Below are 17,557 nucleotides of genomic sequence, written 5' to 3' on the forward strand. Positions count from 1 at the left end.
ATCCTGTCAACCTTCAAAATGTTCTCTGTATCTGTGATTTTGTTTCTGTTCTGGTTGTTAGTTTATTTTGTTTTTTAGATTCAATTTTTGGTAGATACGTATTTATTGCCATTATATTAGTATTTTTGATCTTCTTCTTAAGACTCTTTTAACATTTCATATAATACTGGTGGTGATTATTGGTGGTGATGAACTCCTTTAGCTTCTTCTTGTCTGGGTAGCTCCCATCTGTCCTTTGATTTTAAATGATAGCATTGCAGGGTAGAGTTATCTTGGTTGTAGGTTTGCAATTTAGTCTTTTAACACAACCAAAAAATGTGTAGAACTCAGCAGCAGCGTGCAGTTCCATAGGGCACCTACTGCATTATGGTAAAAATAGTGCTAATAAAGTGCACAGGGCGTATTCTTTTTGACCCAGCAGTTGTCCTTTTCAGAATTTGTCTCAAGGAGATAATAGCACATGTGAGGAAGTGTGTACCCATCACAGTATTGTTCAAAATAAGAAAAATTCTAACCAAACCTGAATGTCAGGAGGAATGTGGAGGATTGGATCAGTCCTTTTGATACCTAGATTCAATAGTATGTCACAGTCACTGAAAATGGGATATAGATCTGTATTTACTGATTTGGGAAGATTTCCATGGCATATTGAGTGAAAAAAACCTATATATATGTATATATAACTATGTATGTATGTGCATATATATGTAAAAAGAACCTGTTTATGTAAAATTCCTGTGCATAGTGTGCATGCAGAGATGTCTTGAGGGACAGTCATCAAAATTATTAACAGGGTTATATTGCCGTGTAATGGAGTTTGGGGTGACCTTACTTTGGATTTGTGCCCACTCTGATTATCTCCCTCTTTCTTCAGTGAGCCATTTATTTTAAGTGGCCCTCTCATAAAGAAGAGAACAGGCATTTACTGAGTACCTGCTATATTCTAGGCATTTTGTTAAAACTGTTAACCCTCATGTGTATTCCCTAAGGTAAAAGTGTTATTGTTCCAATTTGACTGGTAAAGCATTTGAAGCTCGGCTGGCCAGGAGGAGAGGTAGTTGGGATTCCACCCCAAATCTTTATTTACAAAGCCCTTGTGTTACCAGACACCAAGTGGGGTCCTGCTGCCTGCAGCCACCCTCTGGGCAAAATTCCAGAGGCAAACGTTTGGTGATAAAGGAAAGGAGTCTTTATTCAAAAGCTTCACAATTTTGAAATAACAGCTTTCTATATGCCTTAGTCACTTAACCCTGTCAATCAAGGCTGAACACTCTTACAGCTTTAATTGCTTAAGCCTATCAACTAAGGCTAAACTCGTAACACCTGAGTTCTCCTATTATTTCCCCCTGTTTTAATTATTTTTTCTACAGGATTAATTTATAAACTGAAACAACATAAGGTACAAAAGCTACACAATTTTGGAAGAATGGCAGACTTCTGCCTCAGGGGTTGTCCCTTGTAGGGCACCCAAAGAAGAATAACCCTGCCACCCACTGCCAGGCCAGCCCCACCCAGCCTCGCCCAGCCTGACCCTAGGCTGTGCCCGGAGTTTCTTCCCATCCAAAATACTGCCAGTTGGGAAACACAGGCAACTGCAGGAGGATCATGTAGGCATCCTCAAGGAAGAAGAGAGCCTGAGAGTGCTTCTTATTTCAAGTCTTTTTGCCCATAATTCCATATTTCATGTGCTCTGGAGGCAATCAGCTTCTTAGCCAGTCCTGTCCTACCTATGCTATTTACCACTGCCTTGGGCAACCTCCTTCTGTGGCTGCTCTCTCCTCCTTCCCAGTGTTCTGATCAGATTTCTATCACCTGTACCTTTGAATACTCATTATCAGAGAAATTTAGAGCTGAGGATGACTTTTAGAGCTGTGGTCTCCAACCTTTCTGGCACCAGGGACAGGTTTCCTGGAATACAATTTTTCTACCGACTGGGGGTGGAGGGATAGTTTCGGGATGATTCAAGTACATTACATTCAAGCTCACTGCCTGCTGTGCAGCCCCGGTTCCTAACACACCCAGACAGGTGCTAGTCCTCAGCCGGGAGGTTGGGGACCCCTGCTAGAGGTTACCTAGTATTGGCAGAGAGTATTGTGATTTGCTTAAGGTCTTAAGCTAACTAAAAAGACATGAAAAAGACTACACATGAGGTTTTGTAATATAGTGCTTTTGCTCTGAGATGTATAGTCTACATCTCAGGTTATTGTGAGATTACTTAGATTCATCAAACAGTGCCTTAAAAACAATAAACTACAACATGAGTATGAAATACTATTTTTACTCTTATTGAGTTTAGAAATGTTGAAATCTATAGAGAATTTTTATGAGTTTATTTGAGCCAAAACTGATGACAAATGCCGGGAGCAAGATCTCAAATCCTCCGGAGAATAATAGTTTTGCAGTTCTTTTATGCAGTGGGAATTAAGGAGGAAACATAAGGAAGATTACATAGAGGTGGGAGAAAGCATGCTAGGGATTGGATTACAGGAATTATTCTATAACTAGATAATGTGCTCTCTTGAGGGTGGTTATACTTATGTCAAAGGTGAGTTAACCTAGATACACAGAAGTGGTGGAAAGGGCTTGCTAGATGAAAGATAAGAAGATAAGCTGTTACTAAAGAAGTTATATTCCTGTGTATGATTACTCACCATGACCTACCTGCCCAGTTAGGAATTTATAATCAGATCACCCTGTGAGGTTACTTTCCATAGAACCCCCTTGTTCATCTGCACTCTTGCCAATCCACTCTCAGAGATTAAGAAATGACCAGTTCCTCTATCTAGCCTGTTTCTTATGGACATTTTTTGAGGGGGAAGGATTTAGTATTTTTTTCTTTGATCAGTGAGCAGACATCATGCTGTTACAGAGCACAAGGGCGGGGGGCAAGGCAATGTACTATTACCCGAAATGAATCCCCCAGGTTTGTTATGTCCACCGCCAGAAGAAAGACTTCTCTCAGTGCCAGAGATTCATGAAAAGGAAAGGAAATGTTTATTTAATGCTATACAAACTTAAAGTAGTGACCTAATGTCTTCATCAAAATCCCTTAAAACACCCACAAACACAGTCCTTCCTTCCCACCTTTGACCAGTCTGGGGTACCGTACCTCAGGAAGAGAAATAAAAGTCCTCCCTGGCTGGTGTAGCTCAGTGGATTGAGCGCGGGCTGTGAACCAAAGCATCGCAGGTTTGATTCCCAGTCAGGGCACATGCCTGGGTTGCAGGTCATGGCCCCCAGCAACCTCACATTGATGTTTCTCTCTCTCTCTTTCTCCCTCCCTTCCCTCTCTAAAAATAAATAAAATCTTAAAAAAAGAAAAAGAAATAGAAGTCCATGGCTCAGGCAGCCCCCAGTTCTTCCCAGTAATCCGTCTCAGCTGGTGCGCCTCCCTTGGTTCCTGGCACCATCAGCTGTGTTGCCGGGATCTCTGCTAAAGGCTGGTGGTGGTTCCCCCTTCTAAAGCTGCAGGGGTCCCCAATCTGGCAAAGCCATGTGGCTCTCCTTTCTATTGCCACAGCCACGTGGTCCTCTCTGCACAATGGCTGTGGGAGTCTCTACTCTGCCAAAACCGAGTGGTTCTCCCTCCTCAATGGCTGCAAGGAGAGGGGTCACCACTCTGCCAAAGCTGAGTGGCAGTTCTCTGCTAAAGCTGCATGGTGATTCTCTCTCGCAGGGCTGCGGGAGTCCCCACTGTGCTAAAGACCGGGTGGTTCTCTCCTACATAGCTGCCACATCTTGGTTTGAATGTCTGTGCCAATCTTCCTCTGCAGCCCCATTTCCAACTCCTCCCACAATTGGCTATACTCGCCAGCACTCCCATACCCTTCCAGCTTTACTGGGCTGCCATCGTGAGTCTGGGCAGGCATGGGCCCCATGTCATGGAGCCAGTCTTCTCCAAGCTCCCACACAGGCGCTGTAACTTGGGGGACCTGCCTCCTGATTACATCTTGGTGGGGAAGTCACTTCCATTCCCCTGGCTCAGAGCATGGCCACAGCTATTTAACATATCTGTGCAACCAGTTAAAGGTTATAGATATGTTAAATGACCACACCAGAGGTTAGCTGCAAAGTTGTCCTATGCAGAACAGCTCTCAATGGCCCAGTTCCATGTGTCCTTTCCCCCAACCCATACCTGTGGGGGTGGGGGCGGTGAGGATATCCTAATATTTTCTGAACACCTTGAGTTCTGGACCCCATTCCAAATCCCTATTTGGGGTCCCCCTCTTGGCTGCACCCTGTTACAATGCTAGAAAGAGAACTACAGTGGGTTCCATTTTGGTGCTTTTACTAGTGGTTTGGAAAGTAAGGCAACAAGGTTCATCACATGCTTACAGTGACCCAGGCTCACTCTCACTTATCTAGTTTTTAAACTTAAAAAACAAAACACCTTGAACTATATATAGAAAGTGCATGAAACTTGTAGACACAGCTTAATGAGTTGTTATAAAGCTAAACAGCTATTTAATTGCCTAGAGTATTTCCAGCAGTCCCCAAAGTTAACATTGTCTTCATTTTTATGGTAATCAGTTTCTTGCTCTTCTTTTTACTTAGGTCATCTAAATATGTACCTTATTGCTTATATTTTGCTTTATGTTTTTCTATTTGTCAATGTAAAAAACATTCAAACCTGTAGAGAATTTTTTGATGACAGTTGCTGGGACGCAGTATCTCAACGGATTGAGAAATGCTCTGGCGAATGGCAGTTTAGGACCTTATTTATTGTATACATTAGACTCAAAGGAGGAGCCAAAAAGGGTTACATGAAGTTGATTGGTGATAGATTAGGGAGGCAGGAGAAAGCAAAGTGGGGTAACCTCTGGGATTGAATAAAAGGTAAAATGATAGACACATACTTCTTTCACATAAGTGGGTAAAGGATAGTTAACAGTCAACAATAACAATAACAAGAACAAGGAGGGAATTTGTGGTCTCAGCTTGTGCCAAGGGGTGTGAGAAAAGGGGGAAGTTACCTTGACGTTCCAAAGGTATGTTATCATAGATGACAAAAAACAGTAGACAGGCTCAGTTAAGGTAAAGACTGACCTTTTTAGGGGAAAATGCAGGCCTAGTACTTGACCACCCACCATGAACTGACATAAACTGTTTTGGTTAATAAGTTTTAATTTTAGACCCTCCTTTGTGGTTACTTTAGGGCTCTGAGTTTGCAAGGCTTCCTCCAAGGCCTCCCCTGAGCTTGTCAGGTTAATATGTGGCTCCTTTTCTTCCACATATTGAACTTAATACAAATGTGCAGATACTTTGCATCTGGCCTTTTCACTCCTTATTGTGAGATTTATCTGTATTATTGAGTGGGACTTTGATTCATTTATTTTCATTTTCTGTTTGGTATTCCTTGATTGTGTTTTGTATACTTGTTTTAGTCTTGTGAAACTAGTTTTATAATACATCTATAGGTCTTCCAGGTTTTCTACTTGTAATTATGTTTTCCACTAATAATACAGTTTTGTTTCTTCTTTGTGAGTGTTAACATTTGTGTTTCTTGCCATAAAGCATTAGCCTAGGGCTTCAGAAACGATTTTGAGAAGAAATTGTAGAGTGGACATTTTTGTATCATTTCCCATATCAAAAGAAAATTTTCAGCATTTCATCATTGGGTGTGATTCTTGTTTTCATATTTGGGTTGTTTCTACCTCTTGGCAGTTGTGAATAATACTGCTAGGTTATGTGTTGGAATTCTGGCTTTCACTTCATTTGGGTATGTACCCAGAAGTGGAATTGCTGTATTATATGGTGATTGTGTATTTAATTTTTTCAGGAACCACCGTACCATTTTCTACAGTAGCTGCACTCTTTTATATTTTACATTCTTCACCGCAATCACAGGAGTTCAGATTTCTCCATGTCCTCATCAACACTTGTTATTTTCTCTCTCTCTCTCTCTCTCTCTCTCTTTTTTTTATAATAGTCATCCAAATGGGTATGAGCTATTGCTTTTTACGTACTGTGGCTGACCTATTCAAACTCCATTGAAACTTATACTAGGTCTTCTCTGTCCTTTGTCTCTTACCTGTTGTTTTGAATGTTCCATCCTTTTGCCTCTCTGCTTCATTCTAATTTTTACTGCAGACTTTGTTTCCTGTTTAATTCTTTTTTTAAAAAATATTTTACTGATTATACTGTTACAGTTGTCCCTCTTTTTTCTCCCCTTTATTCTCCCCTTTATTCTCCTCTGCCCTGTACACTTCCTCCCACCATCATTTCCCCACCTTAGTTCATGTCCATGGATCATACATATAAGTTCTTTGGCTTCTATATTTCCTATACTATTCTTAACCTTCCCTCCCTATTTTCTACCTACCAATTATGATTCTTATTCCCTGTAACTTTTCCCCCATCCTTCTCCCTCATCCTTCTCCCCACTGATAACCCTCCATGTGATCTCCATTTCTGTGAATCTGTTCCTGTTCTAGTTGTTTGCTTAGTTCATTTTTGTTTTCTTAGGTTTAGCTGTTGGTAGTTGTGAGTTTGTTGTCATTTTACTATTCATAGTTTTAATCTTCTTTTTCTTAGATAGGTCCCTTTAACATTTCATATAAGTGCTTGGTGATGATGAACTCCTTTAACTTTACCTTGTCTGGGAAGCACTTTATCTGCCTTTCCATTTTAAATGATAGCTTTGCTGGATAGAGCAATCTTGGATGTAGGTCCTTGCTTTTCATGACTTGGAATACTTCTTTTCAGCCCCTTCTTGCCTGCAAGTTTTCTTTGGAGAAATCAGCTGATAGTCTTATGGGAACTCCTTTGTAGGTAACTGTCTCCTTTTCTCTTGCTGTTTTTAAGATTCTCTCCTTATCATTCATCTTGGGTAATGTAATTATGATGTGTCTGGGTATGTGCTTCCTTGGGTCCAACTTTTTTGGGACCCTCTGAGCTTCCTGGACTTCCTGGAAGTCTATTTCCTTCACCAGATTGGGGAAGTTTTCCCTCATTATTTGTTCAAATAAGTTTTCAATTTCTTGCTCTTCTCCTTCTCCTTCTGGCACTCCTATGATTTGGATGTTGGAACATTCAAAGTTGTCTCAGAGGTTCCTAAGCCTCTCCTCATTTTTTTGAATTCTTGTTTCTTCATTCTCTTCCAATTGAATATTTATTTCTTCCTTCTGGTCCAAACTGTTGATTTGAGTCCCAGTTTCTTTCCCTTCACTGTTGGTTCCCTGTACATTTTCTTTATTTGACTTTTCATAGCCTTCACTTTTCCCTCTATTTTGCAACCATACTTAACCTTTTCTATGAGCATCCTGATTACCAGTGTTTTGAACTGTGCATCTGATAGGTTGGCTGTCTCTTCATCACCTAGTTGTATTTTTTTCTGAAGCTTTGATCATTAGGGCCATATTATTTTGTCTCTGGTGCACCTGTTACATTGTAAGGAGTGGGGCCTTAGGTATTCACCAGGGCGGGGCTATCATGTCTCTGGTTGTGGGGGAGGGGTCCAAGAGGGAACAGGACCACTTGCTCAGCTCTGCCGGCTCTCAGTTACTTCCTCCGCTACCCATAAGCAAGCTGGGCCCTTCTTGTGCTGATTCCCGGGTAGGTGAGTTTCTGTATGTCCTGGGACTCCATGGGTCTCTCCAACAAACTCTCCCGTGAGGTTGGGAGTTTCTCCTGCCACCTCAACCCCTATAGGTGTTTTCAGTCAGAGATTTTTTGAGGCTTTATTTCCCTGCACTGGAACCCTGGGTTGTGTGGTCCGTCTCACTCCCCAGTTTTTCCTCTTGGTTTATCCGCATGCAAATGTGGGACCACTGGTCTGCTAGCTGCCCCCTTGCTTGCTCTGGTCCTCCAGCCTCTCTGCCCTGGGTTCCCATCTCCACCTCTCCTTTCGGTCTGGATGAATGTTTCTTCTTTAACTCTTTGGTATTCAGACTTCCATACTATTCAGTTTTCTGGCAGTTCTGTTGCTTTTTGTTTTTAAACTTGTTGTTGTCCTTCTTTTGGTCTTGTGAGGAATGTATCTGCCTATGCCTCCATTTTGGCCAGAAGTCCTGTTTAATTATTTCTTCATCTGTATCCAGTGTGGTTTTGAATCCATTTATTCAGTACTTGTTTTAGGTATTGTGTTATTTGGTTCTTTTAAAAATGTAATTCACTTTTCAAAAGTTGTCATTTCTATCCCCCAAATTTAGTCATGTGTTTTCTCTTCTTAAACATACTAAGAATTGTTATTTTAATGTCTTTTTCTAATTATTCTCACATGCATAGTTCATGTAGGTCTTTGTTTCTGCTAGTTTTTATTTATAGTTGTTCTGGTTTATTTATAGTTGTGCCTGGTTATCTTTGGTTGAGTTGTAGACATTGTATTTGAAAATTGTTTATAACAGTAAATTGAGTACTAGAGGAAGATGATCTTCTCTCCATCCAGAAATCATTTGTGTTTTTATCTCCCACATGCTTTAGGGCACCAGCAATCAAAGATCAGTTCCATCTGATAACATTTTTCTCAGCCACCTAGATTCTTCGAAACTGATCAGTGGCCCATCTGAAGGCTGTTTTATTTCCAGTTCATCCTTGTAAGGTAGAACCATTTGAAGTTCCAGCCCCAGTTGAGGGGGTTATCTGGACCAACAGTCTTCTAGGGTTTTGGAATCCATCCTTTGTTCTCCTGGACCCAAGTGGTGATTAAAATAATTCTCTGTGTCTTGTTTTCCCTTTCTCAGTGTATAAATGGCCCTAGGGAAAAAGTGGACCATTTGCTGTAGGCTTATCTCTATGAATTTTGGTTTTCTTGTGTTTTACAGCCGGGCAATTCTTCTGTGCCTTCTTAGTTCTCTGATTTTTCCAGGCAGATGTCCTTATATGTCATATCCAGCATTTTTAGTTATTTTTGGTGTGAGAATTGGTTTGTGTTACTTAGCCATTATCACCTACTTTTAAAAATGTCTTTTTTAAAGTTGTAGGATAAAGGAACTGCATTTGACCTTTAGAACTCACCTGTTCCAGATTAATTCATTACTAGTCAATAAAAATAGGAGTGTATTGATCCCTTACCATGTATCCAGTATTGTGCTGTATATTTTGAAAATTTTGATTGACTATAGTCATAGTATTCCTTCCATTCAAGGAATGTTTATCTGGGGAAATAAGCATAAACTCAGAAAATCAAGTGGGGCCCTGGCCAGGTAACCCACACTTCATTGGCATTTTGTCCTGATATGCCAAGGTCAAGGGTTTGATCCCTAGTCAGGACACATAACAAGAATCATAAACCAGTGAATGCACAAATAAGTGGAACAAAAAATAGATGTTACTCTCCCCACTCATCTCGCTCTAAAATCAATCAGTAAATTTTTTAAAAAGGAATTAAGTGGAATAATCGAGCAGGTGCTCAAGGGTATTGCACAGTTAATAGCTTAATGAAAACTAAAGGCAGTAAGTGTTGGGTGTGAGCCTGACTCCCTCCCTTCCTCTGTCCTCTCCCTCTCAGGCCACCTTCCTCATGGTGGTCACAGAGCCCTGTCTAAAAGCTCCAGCTCCTCTGTCACTCCCCCTTTCCCCTGACTGCTCTTCAGTAGCTTTATCACTCTCTTCAAGACATATCTGAGGGCCCTCAGGAGCTCCCTCCCACGTGACTTCCCCACCTCACTATGTTCCACCTCTGGTCCTTCCTGGCAGTTTTCTCACTCTTCTCACTTTTGTACAGGCTCTTCTCTCTGCTTGAAGGTCTTTGTTTCCTTTGGTGTGAGGCTAGTTTTTAAAACTCCACATCATGCAGTGTAATTCTTTCCAGGAAGCCTTCTCTGCCAGCCCCTTGTCCTCAGGAATCATAGGCCTCCCTGGGACCACTGATTAGTACCTATTACCCAACGTAATGGCAGTGATAATAGCCAGCCTGTGGGTAGTTTAGCCCATACTATGCATCAAGTGCTATCTTAGGCACTTCACATGCACACAACAACCTGTGAGGTAGTTAGGCACCTGTTAAAAAGTTTTCTCCGTTTAACAGGTGAGAAAACTGAGACACAGAGAGGCTTTACAGCTAACAATTAGAGTGGTCTTCTAAGCATTGACTATTCATTTATCCCCTTCTTTGATAGGGAATTGGAAACATATAAGGGCCTGAACTCTGAAGGTAAACATAGGTGACTGTTCGCTGTCTTGACCACTGGGACTGTGACAGAGGATGAAATGAGATAACTATATACAAATCCCTCTGCTTCCTTCCAAAATCCAGTTGGGTATTGTGCTGTGAGGGTGCTAGGGGCTCCGTACTGTTTCTGCCAACTCAGTCTTCTTGGAGAGAAGTCCTTCTCTGGACTCTCCAAGTCTATCTGGGTAAGACTCTGTGTGTGTGTGTGTGTGTGTGTGTGTGTGTGTGATTCTTTTAAAAAAAATTTATATAAATTGTTGCAGTACAATTTTCTATCTTTTACTCCCATCCCAACCCACCCACCCAACCCTCCCCTCCTCCCTCCGATTTCCACCCACCCCTAGTTTTTATCCATGTGTCCTTATACTTGTTCCTGTAAACCCTTTCCCTTTTCCCCTGAAATTCCCTCTCCTCTCCCCTCTGAACTCTGTCAGACTGTTCTTTATTTCAGTGTCTTTGGTCATATTTTGCTTGTTTCTTTGTTTTGTTGTTTAGGTTCCTGTCAGGTGAGATCATATGGTATTTGTCTTTCACCACCTGGCTTATTTCGCTTCTCATAATACTTTCCAGTCGCATCCATGCTGTTACAAAGGGTAGGAGCTCCTTCTTTCTTTCTGCTGCATAGAATTCCATTGTGTAAATGTACCATAGTTTTTTGATCCATTCATTTACTGATGGGCATCTAGGTTGCTTCCAACACTTGGCTATTGTAAATTGTGCTGCTATGAACATTGGGGTGCATAGGTTCTTTTGGATTGGTGTTTGAGGGTTCTTAGGATATAATCCTAGCAGTGGAATTGCTGGGTCAAAAGGCAGAACCATTTTTAGTTTTCTGAGGAAATTCCATACTGTTTTCCATAGTGATTGTACCAGTCTGCAATCCCACCAACAGTGCACTAGGGTCCCCTTTTCTCCATAACCTCTCCAACACTTGTTGGTTGCTTTGTTTATGATGGCCATTCTGACTGGTGTAAAGTGGTATCTCATTGTGGTTTTGATTTGCATCTCTCTGATAGCTAGTGATATTGGGCATCTTTTCATGTGTTTCTGGATACTCTGTCCTCCTTGGAGAAGTGTCTGTTCAGGTCCTTTGCCCATTTTTTAATTGGGTTGCTTGTCTTCTTAGAGTGGAGTCATGTAAGTTCTTTATATATTTTGGAGATTAAACCCTTGTCTGAGGTATTATTGGCAAATATGTTTTCCCATACAGTTGGTTCTCTTTTTATTTTAATACTGTTTTCTTTAGCTGTGAAGAAGCTTTTTATTTTGATGAGATCCCATTTGTTTATTCTTTCCTTTATGTCCCTTGCTCAGGGGGACATATCAGTAAAAATGCTGCTGCGTGAAATATCTGAGGTTTTCCTGCCTATGTTCTCCTCTAGGACTTTAATGGTGACATGGCTTATATTTAAGTCTTTTATCCACCTTTAATTTATTTTTGTGTAAGGTATAAATTGGTGCTCAAGTTTCATTTTTTTGCATGTAGCTGTCCAGTTTTCCCAACACCATTTGTTGAAGAGACTGTTTTTACTCCATTTTATGTTGCTGGTCCCTTTGTCAAATATTAATTGACCGTAGAGACTTGGGCTTATATCTAGGCTCTCTGTTATGTTCCATTGGTCCACGTGCCTGTTTTTATGCCAGTTGGGTAAGACTTTTTGATTTCTACTGTTCGTGATTTAGCTAGACCTATTCTGGTCAGACCTACCAAGTGAACCTCCATTCATTCTGGAAGAGCTTAAAGTCTGTTTTCCCCCAGACTCCAGGGGTAGGTTAACTGACATGGACTGTCATATCTGAAAATACAGTAGTCCTTTTACATCTTAGTATTCAACGAATTTTGAAGAAGTACAGTGAGATAAGAAGGCAGCATTATTGGACTTCTGGCCAAGATGGAGGCATAGGTAGACACACTGTGCCTCCTCATACAACCAAAAGAAGAACAACAACAATTTGAAAACAAAAAACAACCAGAACTGACAGAAAAATCAAACTGTATGGAAGTCCAACAACCAAGGAGTTAGAGAAGACACATTCATTTAGACTGATAGGAGGGGCAGAGACAGACAGCTGGGAGGAGAGGACTTGTGGCAAGGCAGCAGCTGGTGGACCCAGCGAGGCGGCTAATGGAGCTGGAGGTCCCACATTCATGTGCAGATAAACTGGGAGGAACACCTGGGAAGCGAGACAGACATCACAACTAGGGATTCCAGGGCAGGGAAATAAAGCCTCAAACCACCCATTGAAAACACCTGTGAGGGTTGAGGTGGCAGCAGGAGAAACTCCTAGCCTCACAGGAGAGTTCATTGGAGAGACCCACAGGGTCCTACAATGTATACAAGCCAACTCACCCAGGTATCAGCACCAGAAGGGCCCACTTTGCTTGTGGGTAGTGGGGGAAGTGACTGAAATCTGGCAGAGAGCAGAGCAAGCACCATTGTTCCCTCTTGGTCCCTTCCCCACATACAGCACCACAATGCAGCAACGTGGGTTGCCCCGCCCTGGTGAACACCTAAGGGTCCACCCCTTATACATAGCAGGCTAGCTGAGACCAAAGGCAGGAGGGGGGGGCGCCCAAATGAAAGAACAGATCAAAGCTCCAGAAAAAATACAACTAAGTGATGAAGAGATAGCCAACCTATCAGATGCACAGTTCAAAACACTGGTAATCAGGATGCTCACAGGGTTGGTTGAATTTGGTCACAAATTAGTTCAAAAAAATGAAGGCAATGCTAAGTGAAATAAAGGAGAATGTACAGGGAACCAGTAGTGTCTGGAAGGAAACTGGGACTCAAATCAACAGTGTGGACCAGAAGGAAAGAAAGAAACATCCAATCAGAAAAGAATGAAAAACCAAGAATTCAAAAAAATGAGGAGAGGCTCAGGGAACTCCAGGACATCTTTAAATGTCCCAACATCCAAATTATAGGGATACCAGAAGGAGAAGAGGAATTGCAAGTGGAAAACTTATTTGAACAATTAATAAAGGAGAACTTCCCCATTCTGGCAAAGGAAACAGACTTCCAGGGAGTCCAGGAAGCTCAGAGGGTCCCAAAGAAGTTGGACCCAAGGAGGAACACACCAAGGCACATCACAATTACATTAGCCAAGGTAAAAATGAAGGAGAGAATCCTAGAAGCAGCAAGAGAAAAGAAGACAGTCACCTACAAAGGAGTTCCCATCAGACTGTCAGCTGATTTCTCAAAAGAGACCTTGTAGGCAAGAAGGGGCTGGAAAGAAGTGTCCCAAGTCATGAAAGCATGTTTATGCCTTATGAAGAGTTTAAAAAGCAGGAGCATCTTGTAAATGCCATAAAAGAGCAACAAGGGAGATTAAAAAGAAAAAGGGCAGCATTATTAATGTTTCTGTAATGAATAACAACCGTTCATTCCCAAATAGTAATGCAATCATCTAATGCATAGGATTTCATTAGGGAAAAGCCTAATGGATAAAGACCAACTAATGGATAGATTGCTCTTTTAAAAAAAATAAACGTTAAATTTTATAACAGTTTTGGATTTACAGAAAAATTACAAAGGTAGTACGGAGTCTCCATGTACCCTACACCAGTCTCCAAAATTATGAACATCTAACATTAGCATGGGTTGTTACAAAAAAATAAAGCAATATTGATACATTATTGTTAACTAAGCCCAGTTTATTTTGGTTTCCTTATTTTTTATCTAAGGTCCTTTATCTGTTACAGGGCCATGATACATTGCATGTTCCCCTGGACTCCTCTTGGCTGTGACAATTTGTGACTTCCCTTGGTTTTGATAACTTTGATGGAGCAGGGGGAGTACTTTGATATGGAGTACTACTTAAGTAATACTGGTCTGGTATTTTGTAGGATGTTCCTCTATTTGATTTTCATGCTTTTCTTATGATTAGACCAGGCTTATGGGTCTTTAGGACAGTCCCTGATGCAAAATGGCATTTTATTCACATTCCAGCATACACACTATCAACATAATTTATGACCATTGATGTTAACCTATATCACCTGGCTGAGGTAATGTTTGTCATTCTAACTTAAAATTGAGGAACTCACTATCAAAATGTGATACTTAATCCTCTGTAGCTCATGAGTAAAGTCATTATTTTAAAGTGTTTTATACCATTATATATTTTCAAACTGTTTAAAAACCAGTGTTCTCTTTATAAAAACATTTAAAATTATGTCCTTCAATATCATCAAGTCGCCAGTTTCTTGCAAGGGCAGTTTATGTATTAAGGTGATTATTGGGTAAATTTTACTTCCCCTAATTTTGAAGCAGTGGATTCAGAGTTGAGTGGAAAAGCCTGTAGTTTTAGTTTCTAATACTAGTCGTAAAACAGGTAGGCAGATGCAAGGAATCATAATTACCATGTAACTAACGTTTATGTAAGCCTGAGGTAATTAACGGTTGGGTAATTATCATTGCCTGAGTCTTGTTCACTAGTAGTTCCCTATGAAATCTGGGCTGTGCTCCAACTCTGTTTTTGAGTCACGTTTCATGTAATCAACTGGCAAGATGCAAAATCACTTTCTCCTGAGAAGAAATTTTGTATTTTTATTTTCCTGGTGGTTGATGGGATTTTTCCATGGTGGAAGAGTAAGTTTAATCATCCTTAATGTAAAACCAGAACAGAGAGTGAAAGAAAATAATTAAGTTAACATGCACCGTCTAGCGGCCAAATGCAATACTGCAACGAGCCAGAATTAACTTAAACTCTCATTTCCCACTGTTTTTTAACTGCGTAGTAGTGGAAAAGAGCTTTCATTTTCCTTTGTTTTCCAAAAATTGCACCAAAGTAAAGCGAAGCTTTAGTTGATGCGAATGTGTTGTAATGGTGTTAGCAGTACTGTTCTCACTAGACGTTCATTGAACAGTAGCGCAACCCCAAGAAAAGGATGGTTGGTGAGATGTTTGCGTGCGCGGCAAGCAGGATTGGCCAATACCTGGTAGGGTTGTGGTGATTCATTTTCAAGTCTGCCTAGTCGCGAGTTAGCTAGTGTACTTGAGCTGACCACACAGGTCTCGGAAGCTAAACACCGACTCCTTCTTTTCTTAGGCTTCTGAGGGTAGCGAAGCGGGCTCTCTGTTTTACCCAGAAGGCCACACTTCAGCCATGAGCAATTTGCATATGCGCTCTCTCTGGGGGCAGGGCCAGCAGGGGGCGGAGCTGCGTTTTATTCTTGATATTCCATATCTAGCTAGCTCCTTGGACATGGTCAGGCTGTGGCGGTTTTTTATTTCGTTTTTAGTCACTGACCATTTCCATTAAAATTATAAATTCCTCCTTTTGTGCAGGATCAGCTTTCCTCTTGATAAGCAATGCAATCTTGCCAGTCGGCATGCGCTTTCTGGGCTCTGGGACAGCGCCTGAGCGAGAGATACAGGAGCTTTCCAGGAGCTGCTGGGCACTTCCGGGAGCTGCTGGGCGATGGCCCTGGGTTCGGTGTTGGCGACTAACAGGGTCCCAATGTTTCCCACTCATTGCAGGTGGTTCTTCTGGGGATGGACATCCTGTCTGCGCTGGTTACCCGGCTGCAGGATCGGTTCAAGGCGCAGATCGGCACAGGTAAGCTGTGGGCAAGTGTGGAGCGGGTCCCCATATTCTTCATCCTCCTGCCTCCAGTTTTCCCCTTAGTCTTCCCAAATCCTCCAGTTAGCTGTGCCCAGTCCTCCCAGCCATCACTCTTGTTGCCCCTTCCTGCCCCATCCTGCCCCATCCTGTCCCTTAACCGACCCCTTTAGTCCTCTCAGCCTCCCAGCCAACGCCCCAACCCCTTTTTTTAGTCACCATGTGCTGGGGCTGCACCCCTACCTCCCCTCCCCTCCGCTGCTCACCCTAGGTACTCTGGCCTCACCGTATCTATTGGCATCTTCGCCCAATACTTTTCTGTTGACTTCTTCTTCCAACCTTTATGTTACAATACGAAGTGTTACTGATAATTATTTTATTTTTTGTACAAATTATTTGTCACATTTAAGTGCTTTCCAGGTCGTGTTTGTCCCTGAACCTTCCCTTTTGAGAGACATTCCCTCACTGAGAATTACTGCAAATCCCCTGCAGTTGTATTTTTTTCCAGATGATTATTATTGGTATTACTGTTTTCACTTTTTTTAAAAAATGTTGATTATTAGAGAAAAGAACGAACATTGATTTGTTGTTTCACTTGTTCACTTATTCATTGGTTGGTTTCTTGTATGTACCCTGACCATGATGGAACCCACCACTTTGGCTATTGGGACAACCCTCTAACCCAGCCAGCTCTGTTTCCACTTTGATTGTAAATGTGATTATAACTATGTAGTAAAGGATCACTTTCTTATTTTGAAGAGAAAACGATATATCAGTGAAATGAAATAAAAATAACCACAGGTTTCATAGATTTAGAGATGACTTACTCATCTCTAAATTCCTGATCTCTGTGATTTTGTAATGACAACATGATCACTCAGCACACCTGTGTGTGCAAGCATTTCCTTATAGACACCTCCATTTCAGTTGGTATATGTGTATTTGTTATTTTCTGTTAACTTTCTGGTTAGTGTGTTCCTTTGGGTCAAGTCAAAAACTCTTTTTTCCATTCTGGCACTGACTGTCCATCTACATACAAAAATCTCCCTTACTTTTAAAAATCCAGCATTTTAGTAGTGCTCCATTTTTCTCCTAAATTAGCTGAATTGTTCAGAAATACCTCTGGTAAAATAAAGGTTCATAGACTCTTAAAAGAAGTTGACCTCTGGTAGGCACTTACATTACCCCATACCCCACATGTATGCAGGAGGAGTGGAAGAGGTGGACTCTGTCTGATAAACTTGTGTGTGTGTTGTGTAAAATTAAAACACAGTGTAGACAAAAGGTAGATGGAGCCGTAAGTGTGTGTTCTTTCTATACCCCCAAGCAAATAGGGTGGAGCCCTTCTTTCTTGTGTACCTAAATTTCCTTTTGTGTTGACTGTTTCTTACGAAGATACTCTATTGACACCCAGAGTGATACTTCACCAGCATAAAAATATATTGGGACCTGGCTGGAGGAAGTTGTGATAAAGAAGATGACAAACTAATATGCCCACGCAAAGAAGGATTTTGCTGATTCTTAAAGTAGTTTCCACAGGCGTTAACAAAGAGAGTAGTACTCTAGGGATTGGTGGTTTTAGATGCTGGGCCTCATTTAGGCTAGGACTTTGTCTTCCCAGTTAATTAAAATATCAATAGTTGATAACCACACCCCTCCACCCCAACAGGTATTCATTTGATCAGTTTTGATTTTGATTTCCAGTGCTGCCAAGTTTAATAGACAGACTGGGAGATGCTAAAGACTCCGTGAGGGAGCAAGACCAGACTCTGCTGCTAAAGATCATGGATCAAGCTGCTAGTCCCCAGGTAGGGCAAGGGAGGCGTTCTGTGGCCAGGTGGCGTGTGTGTATTCCCCTAACATCAGTGGGTTACTCCA

General features: G+C 41.4%; 1 protein-coding gene and 1 non-coding gene across 32 annotated transcripts in view; one reads left to right on the top strand and one right to left on the bottom strand.

Annotated features, from left to right (window-relative positions):
- Positions 1-17,557, top strand: part of CLASP1 (cytoplasmic linker associated protein 1) — a 286,688-nt gene that overhangs the window by 87,233 nt on the left and 181,898 nt on the right. For all 31 annotated transcript variants that reach the window (XM_045826128.1, XM_045826129.1, XM_045826134.1 and 28 more), the window contains exons 3-4: positions 15,598-15,676; positions 17,384-17,487. In XM_045826128.1, coding sequence (XP_045682084.1) covers positions 15,598-15,676; positions 17,384-17,487 — 183 coding nt within the window. The remainder of the gene's footprint in view (positions 1-15,597; positions 15,677-17,383; positions 17,488-17,557) is intronic.
- On the bottom strand, positions 14,885-15,010 carry LOC123810544. The gene has a single exon (XR_006784271.1). It is a non-coding gene; the product is annotated as a U4atac minor spliceosomal RNA (small nuclear RNA).

Source organism: Phyllostomus hastatus, unplaced genomic scaffold (assembly GCF_019186645.2).
Source record: "Phyllostomus hastatus isolate PE091 unplaced genomic scaffold, TTU_PhHast_1.1 phas_scaffold_60, whole genome shotgun sequence".
NCBI lineage: Eukaryota > Metazoa > Chordata > Mammalia > Chiroptera > Phyllostomidae > Phyllostomus > Phyllostomus hastatus.